Source organism: Centruroides sculpturatus, unplaced genomic scaffold (assembly GCF_000671375.1).
Source record: "Centruroides sculpturatus isolate CEXI.00-Female unplaced genomic scaffold, Cexi_2.0 scaffold666, whole genome shotgun sequence".
NCBI lineage: Eukaryota > Metazoa > Arthropoda > Arachnida > Scorpiones > Buthidae > Centruroides > Centruroides sculpturatus.
Genome location: NW_019384928.1, coordinates 442034 through 457600, shown reverse-complemented (window position 1 = coordinate 457600; position 15567 = coordinate 442034). Strand labels below are relative to the sequence as shown.

The following is a 15567-nucleotide window of genomic DNA, read 5'->3' as shown; positions in this document are numbered from 1 at the left end:
CATGTCATTTATTTTCTATGTTAATCAGCCTTGGATAAATTATAGAAAAATTTCTTTGTTCAAATTATTTACACAAAAACAGATTCAATTACAAATCAAGAAATTTTAATTTAATTGAAAATGGTTTTGTGTAATCCTTTTATACAACTGAAAAAATTGATTATTGATCAACAAGATTGTCTTCATTGTGAAACTATCAGACTGAATAAATCTGTTGTCTCTTGATTTCATTTTCAAATACTACTATCATGAGCAATGAAGTAATTATAATGAAACAGTAATTCTGAAAACTTAAATTTAAGCAGATAATTATAAGGAAGAAAATTAAATTAAATTATCTTCATTGTTTTATGCTAAAATAAGAAATTGTCTTAAAGCCACAATAAAATTTCTAAAAAGTTTTTCGGGAGCACACAATGATGACTCAAAATCAATTATGAATTTATTAGTCATTTATACTATTGTTTCTATTTGATAAATTTAAATTAGAAATACTAAATGATCTTGAAATATTATAAAAATTTTTAAATCAGAAATTTATATTGATTTCTATTGATTACATTTGACCATCAAAAACCAAACCAATAAAAATTATTTGTTAATGTAAATTGTTAAAAAATTGTAAATGGTTTTAATAGGTTTTGTTCTGCTGTTAGAAACTTCTTGTATCAGATTCGGGTTTTTTTTGTATTACTCACTTCAGTATTAAATGATAACTATTAAAATATTTCTCTTTTGGATTTTATCTTGGATATATTTGATTCTGGTTATATTATATTTTTGCTATTATATTATATATATTTTTCATCTACTTTCTAATTCTCTGATTAAAAAATCTATATATATTTGTACAGTACATAGAACTATTCTTTAAATCTATTAGTAAATTATTTAATATTTGACATCTTAATAAATTAATATCAGTTTCAATTAGGAATCAAGTAATTACAGTTTTATAGTTTTTTCTAAATAAATGATTCACTTAATTTATTTGTAAAAGTAAAATTTTATTTTCAGTATCTTTAAATTGTTTTTAATTAATAGCTAATGTTAAGCATATTAAGTAATATTTAAAATAAAACAAATTTTTCAATAATTAGTAGACATGTTTCTGTTCTTTAATATTATTATGATGATGATTTTCTTTGAGGAAAGAAAAGTATTGCAGCTGCCAGAATTATAAATATTAGAGAATTTGTTATTTAATGGATTACAATAAAACATTTACATTTTTCATGCTAAAGCAGGTATCCTCAAACTTTTTTGGCTGTCAACCTTTTTTTTAACTTTCAAGGATTCCTTGACCTTTTATCAACCCCATCTACTTTTTTGCTAGTACAGTTAATAATAATGAATAAATAAATCTGGTGAGTCAGTATTAATCCACAGACCATTTTTATAGAAAATATCTACTTACAATATGCAAATTCAGAACTGCCTTATACATCATCTAATGAACTAATGAGTAAGGAACCATTTTCAACCAATCTCCAACTAATTTTTGACTCTTGAAAATGCCTTACAACTCTTGAAAATGCCTTACAACATATTTTAGCCTTACTGACCCCAAGGGGTCAGTAAGGCTAAAATATGTTGTAAGGCATTTTCAAGAGTTGTAAGGCATTTTCAAGAGTCAAAAATTAGTTGGAGATTGGTTGAAAATGGTTCCTTACTCATTAGTTCATTAGATGATGTATAAGGCAGTTCTGAATTTGCATATTGTAAGTAGATATTTTCTATAAAAATGGTCTGTGGATTAATACTGACTCACCAGATTTATTTATTCATTATTATTAACTGTACTAGCAAAAAAGTAGATGGGTTTGATAAAAGGTCAAGGAATCCTTGAAGATAGTCAAAAAAGTTCAAAGTCTATGTGTAATTTAATACTGACAAAATATTACTATTAATTACATCCAGGAGTATACTTAACAAGACACTGTTTCTGTTGAGCATAAGAATTTTATCTTTCTTACTTGTAACCAGGGCTGTGGAGTCGGAGTCGTGGAGTTTTGGTGATTTAGCCGGAGTTAGAGTCGGAGTCGTCAAAAAATCCGCCGACTCCGACTCCTTTTTACTTCCCGACTTGTTATGTATATAAAACGGAAAAGTATTGGAATCGCGTCAAATTTGATCCGCCAATTTTTTTTTTGTTTTTTTTTTTGCAAATCTACACGTTTGGAGACCTCCCGAACCCCCCAAAAAGTCAATAAAAGAGGAAAAATTCGCGCGCGTGTGTGTTGGCGTTTAATTTGTTTAATTTCTTTATTTTCTGTTCTGAGATATTAAACAATATCTGAGAATGGGAAAAGTTTACGAAACGAAATATGGCACTGTAGCTTGAGTATAAAGGGGCATTAATACTGTTAAATTTTGGTTCTTAATTAAAGCTCGACAGGGTGAATACATAAAAGTGGTCATGTGTCATATCTCTTAATTAATGAATATTTTACTCGTTATTAACGTTCAAAATTTAAAAAATATATAAAACTCGTCTCTACCCTCAACGTAAGCTTTTTTGGCATTTTATAATAGTAGAGTAAAACCCGTTAAGATGTTCTGGCCTAAGATGTTAGAATATGCATGGGGACACGATTTAATTCAAACACCTTGACACTTAATAACTAACTCCTGTGTTAAACCATCTGACTCCGATTCTAACCACTCAGACCACAGAAATTATTAGGCTTGAAACGAAGTGAACAAATCATGCCCCCACACACAGTATAACATCCACAAATATAGAAAAAAACCTTGAGTCTTTTGCATATCTCAAAATTTCAAGGTGTCCTGAGTCCAAAATTGTAAAAATTTGGGAAGGGTCATTTTTTGACCGAGCGCTACACTTTCCATCTGTTATATATAACAGAGGGAAAAGTAAAAATTATCGAATACATATTTATATATTACTTAGAGGAGTCTTTTAGCTTTGGAATAAAAAGTTTCTACGTTGTATCTTTATTAGAACTCTATTTATTGAATCTTTTATTCTGAGGTCACGTGATGACATCAGAATTTCCGGGTCTCTTTCGGTAACAAGTCCGCCCCTGATCGGAGTTGGAGACGGATGGTAAGGAAGAGTCGGAGTCGGTAGATTTTTACGCGACTCCACAGCCCTGCTTGTAACTATAAATTTCTGAAATTTGATTTATTCTGAAAATTTGTCGTTTCAATCAACGAAATAATGCCCGAGAAAAAACGAATTATAGTCGTATAAATCTCTTAAGACTTGCTGACAGCCTGAGTTATCACTTTGATGAGTAATATAAATTATGTTTTATGGAAATAAGACTATGTAAATAATAAAATGCAAAAATTAAAATAATAAATATAGAATTTTTTAACACAAAGAATATAAAGTTGTTATTGTTGTTGAAAAACGAGTTATAAAATCATTTTTATTTTGAATTGTTTATAAATATTAGCACTAATTTTTAAAATTATCTATAATTTCTTTAATTATTTTTAATTTCTTATTTTAATAACAAGTTGGTGTTGTTTTTTTACATCCTTAGATTCAGTTTTCGAATTTTTACATTGATTAAGTTGTCCATTTGAAAAATAACTAGTGAGTTCAGATCCACCGAAGATTGAGTTTAGTTTTAAGATTTAGAGGGAAAAAAGTGTGTGAATAATTTCTAATTTGACGATAAAAAGTTTTTTTCGAAACTAAAAGAATTGAAAAATATATTTTAGATTGTGTCTAAATAACATAAACATCACATTTTTTGCCACAAAGCTATATTTGAATTATTGTTTATATATGCTTATCATATCTTAAGGACATGACAGAGTTAGCTATATTTTTTAATGCCAAAATGAAATATAATGTTAAAAACAGAAAATACACTTATTGCCATAAAAATTAGCGCACCAAGGAGTTGTCGTATCGTTGGAAACTTGGCATGCAGTCTCAAGCATATATGGAAGTGATTAGAATTACAGCATGGTGGCTCGTTGCGTAATGCCAGCAGAAACCATTAAAGTGCGTCCCCGTTGGCCTATAAAAAAATGTGCAAATGCATTCTGGTCTGTAATTTACCTGTTGCAGAAGGACATTGTGACGTAAATACAATCGAAAACCATATGAACAACGAACCTTGTTTGAGAAGGGGAGGATGGATCATTGGATTGAGAGAATCTGGATGGTCATCTCGTCTAATAACCCACCAATCGTTCTGACAACACTGTGATCAATGGATGAGAGAGAGCTCCCGCACATGGCACCCAGGTTCAGGACGCCTTTGGCAGACCACAAGCTCTGTGTCGTTGTCCACCATCCAGACACAGCTGGCGCCATCATTACAGGCTTCTGTGTCTGCCCTTACCATTTCAAGACGCCTGAGTGAGGAACATTTGGTATTGTAGCAGCCATTACATATGTTGCTATTGACTGCCACCCACCGTCGCCTCCGTTTGGAATGATGTCGCTCCCGATGGGATTGAACCACAACAGAATGGAACCGAGTAATCTACAGTGACGAATCTAGATTCAGTTTGGGCACTGACGACGGCCGTGTTAGTGTCTGGATGCCCGTGGTAAACGTCTCAATCCTGTCTACGGCTTTGGAGCAGCACACCGCCCCCACAGCTAGTGTAATAGTCTGTGATGCCATCACCTACGACAGCCTGGTCACCTGTTGTAGTGATTCAAGAGATCATGACAGCCCAGCAGTATGTTAGTGACATCTTGCAACCAGGTGTTGCCTGTCATGACAGGAGCATATCTGGGATCACCTTGGATGCTAAGTTGGACAGTCTAGGAATTTGACCAAACTAGAGGATCGCTTGCAGCAACTGTGGACGAGATGCTGCAGGATACCTTACAGCACTTGTATGCCTCCATGCCCGTTCGTATCACATTATTAGGCCCATCTAGCATGAATACACTGAATACTAGAACCTTCTTTTCATTTGTAGTTTCTCTACAATAAATAACCCTTTTGCTTTCTTTTTGTAACAACTTACTTATATAACCATTACATTGCCGTTCATTAACAACGCTACACCCAAATAAAACTTATTTGGTTGTAGCGTTGTTAATGAACGGTTTCGTAAAATAAATGATACACTGTACTTTAACAGTGTCTTTTATTCATACTTATAACTGTTGCTGGCTTATAATGCTGTGTAATGTTTTACTGTTTTAATCGTATTGCTCTAGACATCGTTTCAACATAATTAAATACCTAATGGCTGGATCTGTAACCGATAACTTTATCAAACGTTGAGATTTCATTGACACATTTTCAGACTGGAAATGTACAATTTTATGAAGATTGGTAAAGAAGCTGATAAGGGGATTGTAGGTCCGAAATGCATTCTTTTTTTTGGAAAATAAATTGATGTTCTAAGGCTGATCTTGTGTTTAGGACGGTGTAATAAGTCTAGGAATAAAAGAGGCCATACGATGGCCTCTTTTATTCCTAGACTTATTTATTCCTAGATTTGTTTTATTCCTAAGCTAATTTAGCTATATTTGCTCCCAACAGATAGACTTAAATACTATAGAAATAATGATGACATTTAGTCCTATTCATATTATTCCTTCAATCGTTTTTAGCGTAAGAACAGATTGTAAGAAGCATAAATATTACCAATAAAATTATGGAATAATTGCAGAACAATAATAATATGCACACAGAAACATACCATTCTTGTTCAAAATTAAAGTAACTGGCTCTACGCTAAATGAAATCTAATAAAAAAAATTTAAATTCAAACGACCACGATAAACGAAGATTTGAATTCTGAAAAAACATGGCTCCTTTATTTCTCCCCCAGTCAAAAGAATGCCATCGCAACTGTCTTAAAATTACTTGATTTATGCTAGATGCCGCTTATCTGAAACAAAATATTTCAGCAAACAAGTAAAAATATTTGGTTGCTTATGTTTGATCATTTGTAAATAATCATTTGTAAATAAAATATATGTAAACAATGAATGTGATAAATAATTTGTTGTTAAGTTATTCAGAAATTAAGAGAGAATCTATAATGTTTTACTCTACTCTAAAATTTTCTTTTTGTATATTATGAATAATAGAATTTTATAATTTACAGGGCACGAAATCATAGGATTGGAAAACATACCAAAAGAAGGGCCGGGTGTAATCGTGTATTATCATGGTGCTTTACCTGTGGATTGGTACTCCACCCATTCTACCATCTACTTAACACTAAACCGATTGGTATATTCTATTGGAGATAAATTCGTCTTTCAATTACCAGGTATTGAATAAATCCTTTCTGGTTTATTTTATAAATGTAATTAAGGAAAATTTTTAAATGAAATTTTAAAGTGTAAATGAAAAAATTTCGAATTTACGTTCAGCGTGAATTTTATTTTGTCACGTTGGCAAAGATGGATGTTTATCAGAAAATTTACTTTAGAACTGTGCTTATAATTTTCCTCTTAAGAAAATGTTCCGTTTCTTACTAATCATCCTGTTCATAAAATCGTGAACCAGGACGACTAGAACTTTCGATGAATAATAATAATAGCTTCATTTTGGTATTGAACATTCAAACAAATATATTTCCAGTCTTCAATTCTTTTATCGAATCTTTGAGAATTCATATTGGTACGGTTGAAGAATGCGTCAGTTGTCTCCACAATGGTGATTTATTAGCCATAGCTCCAGGAGGAATGAGAGAAGCACAATTTGCAGATAGTTCTTACCAGCTTTTGTGGGGAAAGAGATTAGGTTTTGCAAAAGTCGCAATAAAAGGAAAAGCGGTGAGTAGATTTTTTATTTGGTACATTTTTTCAGAACACTTGTAATTAATTATTACTATTTTTTTATGTAGCCAATAATTCCGGTTTTCACAACTAATATTCGTGAAATATTCTGCCCTTTATCTATAGGAAAACGTAAGGATTTTTTAAAATCTTTTAATACATTAAATTATCGATTGCATTTTAATGACTTATAAGATTAGTAATAACTATTCACAAACATATAAAAATAAATTTGTTATTTAGTACAAACGTGCTTATTTATTTAGTCCCTAAAGATATCACAAAACAATCTGAAAGCTGTTTTTTTGACTAGTAGCATGGAAGCAGACAAAAGTGTATAGCTACAGTTGAAGCTTATTTTGAAATCATGTGATAGTAAGAGTTGTATGTTGTATAATAAAACCTGTTCCAAAAATTGCTTATTTTTGGCTTTACCACATCCATAACACGGTAACTTTTAATAGTTTCTTCTGTTACTTTTATTATAATAAATCTTCAATGCCACATTACATTCACCTATTTCAATAATTTATTTTCCACTTATTTCATTTTCTTTCCAGAAATACATTATTAATTTCAACCAAGACCTAAGTTACTGTAGGTAAATATTGATACTTAGAAGAAACACTAATTTCATTATATTTACATCATATAATTTCAATACATAAGTAAAAAAATCAGTCTGATTATCTTCCATCACATCTATCAATTATTTACATCAGCATTTCAGTTATAGCATATATATATATAAAAATTAAAATCCTAATAAATAGGAAGATCATTTATCTGATTCGATGATTCCTATAAGTCAAATCTATTATTAAAATTCCTATGTTCCTACTGAAAATTTGCGTACATCACTTATTAATAAAAAGATCTTTCCATAGATTGGTTTAGAAAGTGGTATGAAGCAACCAGAATACCAATTGTACCTATTTATGGAAATTTCCCTGTAAAACTGAAGTAAGCTGCTTAATTTTATGTTGAATCTGATTTTAATTTTAAAGAATTGGAACAAAATTTAAGTTTATTGATTAAATGCTTATTAAGCATATTTTATATTAGAACAGTAATTGGAAAACCCATTCCTTACGATCCAAAAATGTCAGCCGAACAACTGGCAGAAAAGGTAAATTATTATTACTGTAATGTTTTGATTACATTCAATTGAATTTTTTATTTTGTACATTTTTAATTTATAGACGTCAAAAGCAGTTAAACAACTCATTGCCCAACATCAACGAGTACCTGGAAATGTCACTAGAGCTCTATTGGAAAGATTTCCTCATCTTTGCAAAAAAATATATTAGATCAATTTGTTTTCTTTTTAATATTTACTCATGTTATAAAAATATTCATTTTGATATTAAAAATGTACTTAATTTTTTAAACGAGTGAATTAATCATTATTTTGGCATATAAACACACTTTTTTAATAGTAACAAACAATTCTATTTTTTAATTATTAATTAATTATTTCCAATAAAAAATCAGCTGAAAGTCATTATGCTTTTTTTGAACATTGAAAAAATTAATTATTATTACTCCTTCTTCTTATTTTAACTCTTTCCATCCTATGGGCACTAAGAGGTCTTTTTAGAAAGCCCATTATGGGTTTGGCCAAGCCCACAAGATAGCAGGGTTGTGAGGGACAAAAGATGACATATCCAGATCTAGACAGACCACTAAAACATTCCTGGAGTTTTTTGACTCATCCAGATTCAATCCCAAATTCCCCAGAGCAGCAAAGCACTTTAACAATTTTGGCCATCACCACTACTTGTTTTTTATGTCTTAATTTTATCACCATCTGAATTAAATTTCTAAATCAAATATTTTCTATCCGTACATTCACTTAAAGATTATCAGAAAAAGTTACAAGAAATGTTTTTGTTATATTAATTTTCCATACAAAAAGATCTAAAACACATTAGCAAAATACAAATCCTTAAACAGTAATTTAATTATTCTTCATTCTCTTTTATATATGAACAATACTGTGCAAATTAATGGAAAGAAAAATAAATAAGTAATAGAAACAAGACAAAAAATATAAGTAATTAATTTGCGCAATACTGTATATTGATTGTTGTAATTCTTTTGTGATTGTGATATTTGAGAAATAAAGTCAATTAAAATCTCAACTGCTAACATTATATAACAATTTAGTGTAATTAAAATGGAAATTTCAAATATAATTTGCCAATGAAAAATTTTTATGGATATTTTAAATATTTGTTAAATAATTCTCTTGAATCACATTTTGATTTTCCACAACACGAATAAGTTTAAACTCAGAAAAATGAATATTCCAATAGAAAATATAACTGTAAACATCAATTAATGTACACATTTTGTGGTGAAAACAATTAACAAGAAACTAAAAAATATACTTACACTTTCATATAGAAAAAAAATGAATTAAAATATTTAAAATTTTGTGTAAATTGACAAATGTTTCTTGCTGAAAATGAATAATTGAGATTAAATAACAATTTCATCCATCTATGTATCAAATACATTACTTTTGCACTTTTTTAAAAGTTTCTCTGATTTTGTATAAAAATGAGTATGGATTATATATGATCCAGTATATTTTATTGGATAAAGCAAATCAAAAGCATGATTCAGTACAAGAATTCATTGCATAAAAATAGTATTTGTTTTCAATGAACAAATCAATTTAAATTTGTCATGAAAATATTTCTAAATTTAGAATTTAGTGAAGTTTTTTGTTTTAATTCAACAAACAAGATTATAGCATCTAATACAAACTGATACTTTATTATTGTTTTTACATTCACAAAAGTATGCAAATATGCAAAATTTTTGTACATGTTATATTAAATTCTACAAATGTTACTTGGCTTGTTTCATTTATACATTTACAATATGAAGACTTCTGAATCTTAAATATGGGAATGGAAATGATTTTATTATTTTTTTAAATGTTTAAATTAAAAAAAAGGTTGATGTTATCTGAGATGAATATTTTACAAGATTACAAAAAAACTACTCATAGCCAAGGATGCCATGCTGGATCCATTCTGCACAAGTTGTCATGGCTATTTGCTGCTGCAACTAGAGTACTCACTTTACTGTCAGCCCCATCAAATGTTGCTAAATCTAAATGGGAAAAATGAGAATTTTTAATCCATTTTATTTTGTAATGTTATATAAATAAAATTAAAATTTTAAAAGATTTAAGTTCAGTTGAGGTAAAGCAATTCTTCTAAACATTTATCATAGACAAAAGCATTATCTGATAAATTAATAAGAATCAATAACCAAAAAAAGCTTGCAAATATTCTGTTCATTCTACTTTATGGTGGAATATTGATAAGCAAGAGAGAAATACACGCATTCAAGCTAAGTCAATAGTTTCAAACTTTTTACAAAAGGACGATCACTTTAAAAAGTTCTTCTATACCTTACACTTTTTGTAAAAGCATATTGACCTATCATTTTTTATAATGTACTTAATTCTGACAAAATTAATATTTCATTATAAGTTTTTAATAATACACAATTATATTTCAAACAAAACAAAAGTAAAATAGCATGCTGAGATACCATATATAAAATAAAAAATTTTGATGATTACATTAAAGTCACAACAACAACAAAATAATGCTAATGAAATGAACATGAAATAATCCTACATGCAATCCACCAAATGATATGCCTTATTATAAATGTAAACATTATAATTAATTTTAGAAATTAACTTCATGTGTAATTTTTTAACTTTGCATATACATATCATTCACTGCTTTTTTCTTTGCTATAGTTAGATATCTATGAATTATTTACATTTCTACTTTTATGCAACTAGCATTCAGTTTATGTACTGTAAGAAAAATTTCTTTAAAAAATCAAGTTTATTTGACTTCACCTAATTTATCAATCAGTCAGTTGTTTTATACTTTTTTTAGGTTGATAATTACATGTTTAAAAAATTAAACATGTAATTATCAACCTAAGTAAGGGAAAGCTTTTGGAATTTTGATTACTTTTACATTGTATAAATTGTTGTTTATGAGTGTTCTATTGAATGTAACTCATGCCCACACATTAAGTCAACACTTAAAATCAATTAACTATTATAATATATATATATCTAATATTCTCATAGTCAACAGTTCATCTTTATTTAAATCATAAGTTTTTTAAAGTCCAAAAAAACTGGTTTTTTTTCTTTTTTGTCTTTGGGTATGAAATGTTAGGAGTCATGTATAACTGAAATTATCTGAGATATTGAATATCAAAATGGATACTCGTAAAAAATTTTGTATTTAAATTTTGAAGATTTATAATTAGAACATTTCAGTATTTTTTTTATATTAATTATTATTAATCATATTTTATTTAAAATAGCAATTTTACTTACTGTGTAACCTTCCCATAATGGCAACCACAGCTTTTGTAACCATAGTAATCAACTCCCCTTCTGTGTCACCTTGAGCAGTACAGGGTGATTCATCTTGTCGCTAATAAGACATTTTGTTATTTATTTCATAATCATAATTTACTTCAAGATGCATCATTAATTAATTATTTTTACCTTTTTATACCAAGCCAGAATTTCATCAATCAAAATTGCTCTCAGTAATGCCTGAACTCTAAAATTAGGCTGAACCAAACATCGAGCTGTGGCAATCATTGCTGCAGTCATAGGGCCACCAACACCAATGGGTGTGATAAATTCTGATATATTTGGAGTCAAACGGAAAGGAACAGGTCGATTGGCATCCAGTTCACCTAAGAAATAAACAGAAGAATTTAAAAACTAAATTATTATGTCTAATGAATAAAAATCACACTTTGTCAAAGATTTATTTTATTGAAATATTAAATGATTGCTAAATTTGTTAAGTTTTTTAATCATTATTTCTAACAAGGTATTTTATCACTAGTGGTAAACTGGCCCACTGAAAAATTCCCAATTTTCTGATGGGCTAGTATATTTCACTTGAGAAAAATAGTGCAATTTTATTTATTAATCTGTCTATCACATATTAAATTTTTAAAAAGTCTCATTCTAATATGTATGGTCCATATAAACAGTTAGATTGCATTTGTGAGATTCTGGAGCAATTCATTAGTTTAATTAAAGGGAAAACATTAATATGCAGTTAAATTTGAGAATTGGATAAAACACACTTTTTTCCACCACCTGGCCTTTCTGACCAATAGATAAGGCAATCAAATAACCATACAAATTGACAATTTTAACAATGTTTTGGATAAGTGTAGAGAGAAGCTAAACATATGGTTATTAATGAGGAGAGATGTCAAAATCAGTTAAATTATGAGGTAAGAAGAGTGAAATCGATAGTGATGTCTAAGAACTTCGAATTTGTTGCCTTATATGGTAAAAAAGAGTCAGAGCACCTGGCAAAAAGTATCAACAATCTGGCCAGGTCATCGAAGCCTTATTTATGGCCTGTATCAGTGACACATCTCAAACTTAGACCACATTAACCTATTCGATGTTGAAATTTTTATTTGTTGTCTGTGACGCCATGTTGAATTTTCATCGATGTTAAGCCTAAAATTTTTTTTTAAAATAACAATCGTGTTTACTGTATCATAAAAAATTATTTTTTTATGTTTCACAAACAAAATAAAAATATATTGAATAATATAGAAACACAAAAAATTATATTTTAAAAGTTCATTTTAATATAAAAATTGTGACGCATAGCAACATCTAGTATCAAAAACGTTCCGATGTAAACACGAAAATATTCGGGATTGCCCATGCAGGTCAATGAGGTCAACCTGAATATTTTCAGGAACAACACAGGACAGGTTAAATAAAAGTAATCTGACTTGACTCCATGCTTCGGAAGAATAAAAAGGGCTCAAACTCGATCATCGGGGCAGACTCCACCAAAGAAGCAGGTGGCCCAAGACTCCCATCCAGCCATTCTCCAGAACAACTCATTTCTCCAAATGTCTCTCTGAAACCATCGCCGGATGCCTAAAGCAGGGACATTAAGTAGAATACCTCTATTGGACCAAATAAATGTAAACTCTCTCTCTCTCTCGACTTAGATCTTTAGTTTAGAGGTTGTATATATCCCATAGATATTGGATTGTATAGGGATGTGTGTGCTATATGTCATACATATATTTGTAATTGTAGCTGGTTATTGTAAATTGCTTTATTTTCCTATTAAAGATATTGTTTAGTTAAACTGGCATTGACTCCAATTGTTCAAACCAGACACCTCATCAACTTATCTGTGACCTCCCCACTCTACTTATAGCCCATCTAGCCATCCAGTAACAACATGAGCAGGTTTTACCAACTCAATGCCAATCAAAGGGGTTGAGAGATTTGCTCTCTAATCCCCGGCTTCTCACACATTTGTCATGAACTATATATTACTTGAAATTTTAAAAGACTGTCCTTATGTAGATACAGACTGCAGTGGAACAGCCCATGCAAACTGACATTTGGCCTGTCACAATGTGCAATTTTAAACTTCTAATTTGAAAATAACATATCACAATTTGGGCTGTAGGCCACTATAATGGCATCCACATTGGACTAATACTTATATTAAATTTTGAGACTATGCGTGCTGCTGAAGGCATATTCAGAATGACCAGACGTATGCCCCCTCCTGTAATTTTTCATAGAATATTACTCAATTACACTAGAATTACTTTAGTTATCTAATCTCAACTAATTCAGGTTATGCAATATGCATTATTATATTTATTTTAAAGTAACTGATTGCTGAAGAGGGTTCTGATAAGTGTCCCTTGGATATGTTCATTTTTAAAATTATACGAGGTCTGTTCAAAAAGTATCGGACCTTTTTTTTCCACATAAACCAATGATGCGCAAGAGGCCTCCTTTGGTGGAGTTGTGGAGGGGACAGTCATGCACAGCCCTGAATTTTTTCCTGCCTGCAGAAAGCGTCAGTCGTTGGCAATCGGCCTATGAGTGAGGTCATGTAGTGCGCTCTCGTCGGATTTCACTAAGCTGGAAAATGACTGAACAACGTGAGCAACGATATTACATCAAATTTTGCCAAAAACCTTGGTGATACCCAAGCGTAAACCATTTGCAAGATTCAGCAGGCTTTCGGGGACGATCCTCGAGGCCAAAAAAAGCGCGGCAGGTCCACAGCAATATCAAAGATCATGTTGACAGTTTTTTCGACTCTCGTGGGGTGGTGTGTCGTGAGTACACACCACAAGGCCAAACCATCACAAAGGAGTACTACCAGGAGGTCCTTCGTTGTCTTTCCGATACAGTGCGACGCAAACGACGGATCTGTGGTCGATCAAAACTTGGCAGCTCCATTGTGATAACGCATCCGCCCATTCTACGCATCTGATTCGGGCTTTCGTCGCCAAACACTACACTCCTGTGGTTCGTCACGCTCCGTACTCTCCCCACATGGCTCTGTGTGACCTTTGGCTATTTCCCAAGCTGAAAATGCTGCTAAAAGGAACCCGAATTTAGTCAAGAGAAGACATCGTGCGGAATCTGACGGACCGGTTGATGGCCATTCCAAAAGATGCGTTCTAACAGTGTTCCCAGCAATGGCAAAAACGCTGGGAGAAGTGTATACATTACCAAGGAGACTACTTTGAAGGGGATTAGGGTTTTGTACCTCAAAGTCAATAAATTTATTTTTGCCGACCAAAGGTCCGATACTTTTTGAACACACCATGTATTAACTCATTGCAAGAAAATCCCTACAATTTTTCTGACTGCCTGGACTTAATCCAAAATCCCAAGAACAGTAGAGTGATGCTATAACTAACTCGGTCATTTGGCCAGTGATATACATATACATATGGGTCTTTATTTTGGCATATATTCTCAGGATAAAATTTGTAACTAGTCTAAAGCTGAATAAGAGAGGCTCTGTCCCCAACCCAACGTTAACTCAGTGTTTGGAGGCCACTCCAAACATTATTTCATAGCACTCCTTATCTGTGTTTATAAATAGTAAACACATTATTTAAACTTTTGTTTTACTTATTACTGTTTTCAATTGATGTATATTCTGTATACTTCAAGTTTTTGATAATTTGAAGTGGTCTCATTCACAATAAACTTGAATTTTCAAGACTCCATTATATATTTAATTTTTAAATAATTACCAGTTCCATCATCCACATCAAATTTAAAATATGAGATATTCATGAGACCAGAATCTTGATGAATGTACATCATGTCTGGATTCAGACGAGTCAAATGAAGCACAAATTCTGCAAATCCTGCTAGAGACAGTTGCAATGTAAACTAGAAAAAAAAATTTATACACGCATTAATACATAATTCTATAGAATTATATAAACTATTATAATTTTTGAATCTGGTTTAGTAGTTAAATATTACAGATATTAAAGTAATTATTTTTATAGCAATTATCAAGTTTTATTACCTGTTTCCGGAATGTCCAATAATTAGTAGCACCTGTATAAGTGTGAGATGCCCATTCACGCATCATATCTCTAGGAACCATAATACTTTGTACATCTTTCAGAATGTCTCTTAGTACTTGATGACTAGCCTGAGAACCTCTTGCTTGTACTGTAGCCAATCTTTCATAATAGCGAGCAATAGGAGCATCATGTTCAATACCCCGCTTTGCACATCTCTAGAAAGTTTTAATCGTCATATGAATATTAAAATTACTATTATCAATTATTTATATAAAACTTAATTAATTATTAATTACATATAAATATAATGTTATTTAAATAAAAAATTACTAATTTTATGATACACTTGAAAGTAATTAAATTTCTGAAAAGACAACAAATGTATAATTAATATAATTAACAAAGCA

General features: G+C 30.6%; 2 protein-coding genes across 2 annotated transcripts in view; one reads left to right on the top strand and one right to left on the bottom strand.

Moving 5' to 3' along the window:
• Nucleotides 1-6063: 6063 nt before the first annotated feature.
• LOC111631937 (transmembrane protein 68-like) lies at nt 6064-8075 on the top strand (the record flags this gene model as incomplete). The annotated part of the gene is made up of 6 exons (XM_023376277.1): nt 6064-6231; nt 6546-6739; nt 6811-6874; nt 7630-7705; nt 7808-7871; nt 7945-8075. Coding segments are annotated over 6 exons (674 nt in total), but the record flags the coding sequence as incomplete, so codon positions are not given.
• A 1460-nt stretch (nt 8076-9535) lies between these two features.
• The window catches only part of LOC111631936 (transformation/transcription domain-associated protein-like), a 169908-nt gene continuing 163876 nt past the window's right edge, over nt 9536-15567 (bottom strand). The window contains exons 59-63 of the mRNA XM_023376276.1: nt 15160-15375; nt 14876-15017; nt 11307-11503; nt 11133-11232; nt 9536-9868 (exon numbers count right to left, since the gene is read on the bottom strand). Of these exons, the coding sequence (XP_023232044.1) occupies nt 9759-9868; nt 11133-11232; nt 11307-11503; nt 14876-15017; nt 15160-15375 (765 nt within the window). The 3' untranslated portion in view covers nt 9536-9758. The remainder of the gene's footprint in view (nt 9869-11132; nt 11233-11306; nt 11504-14875; nt 15018-15159; nt 15376-15567) is intronic.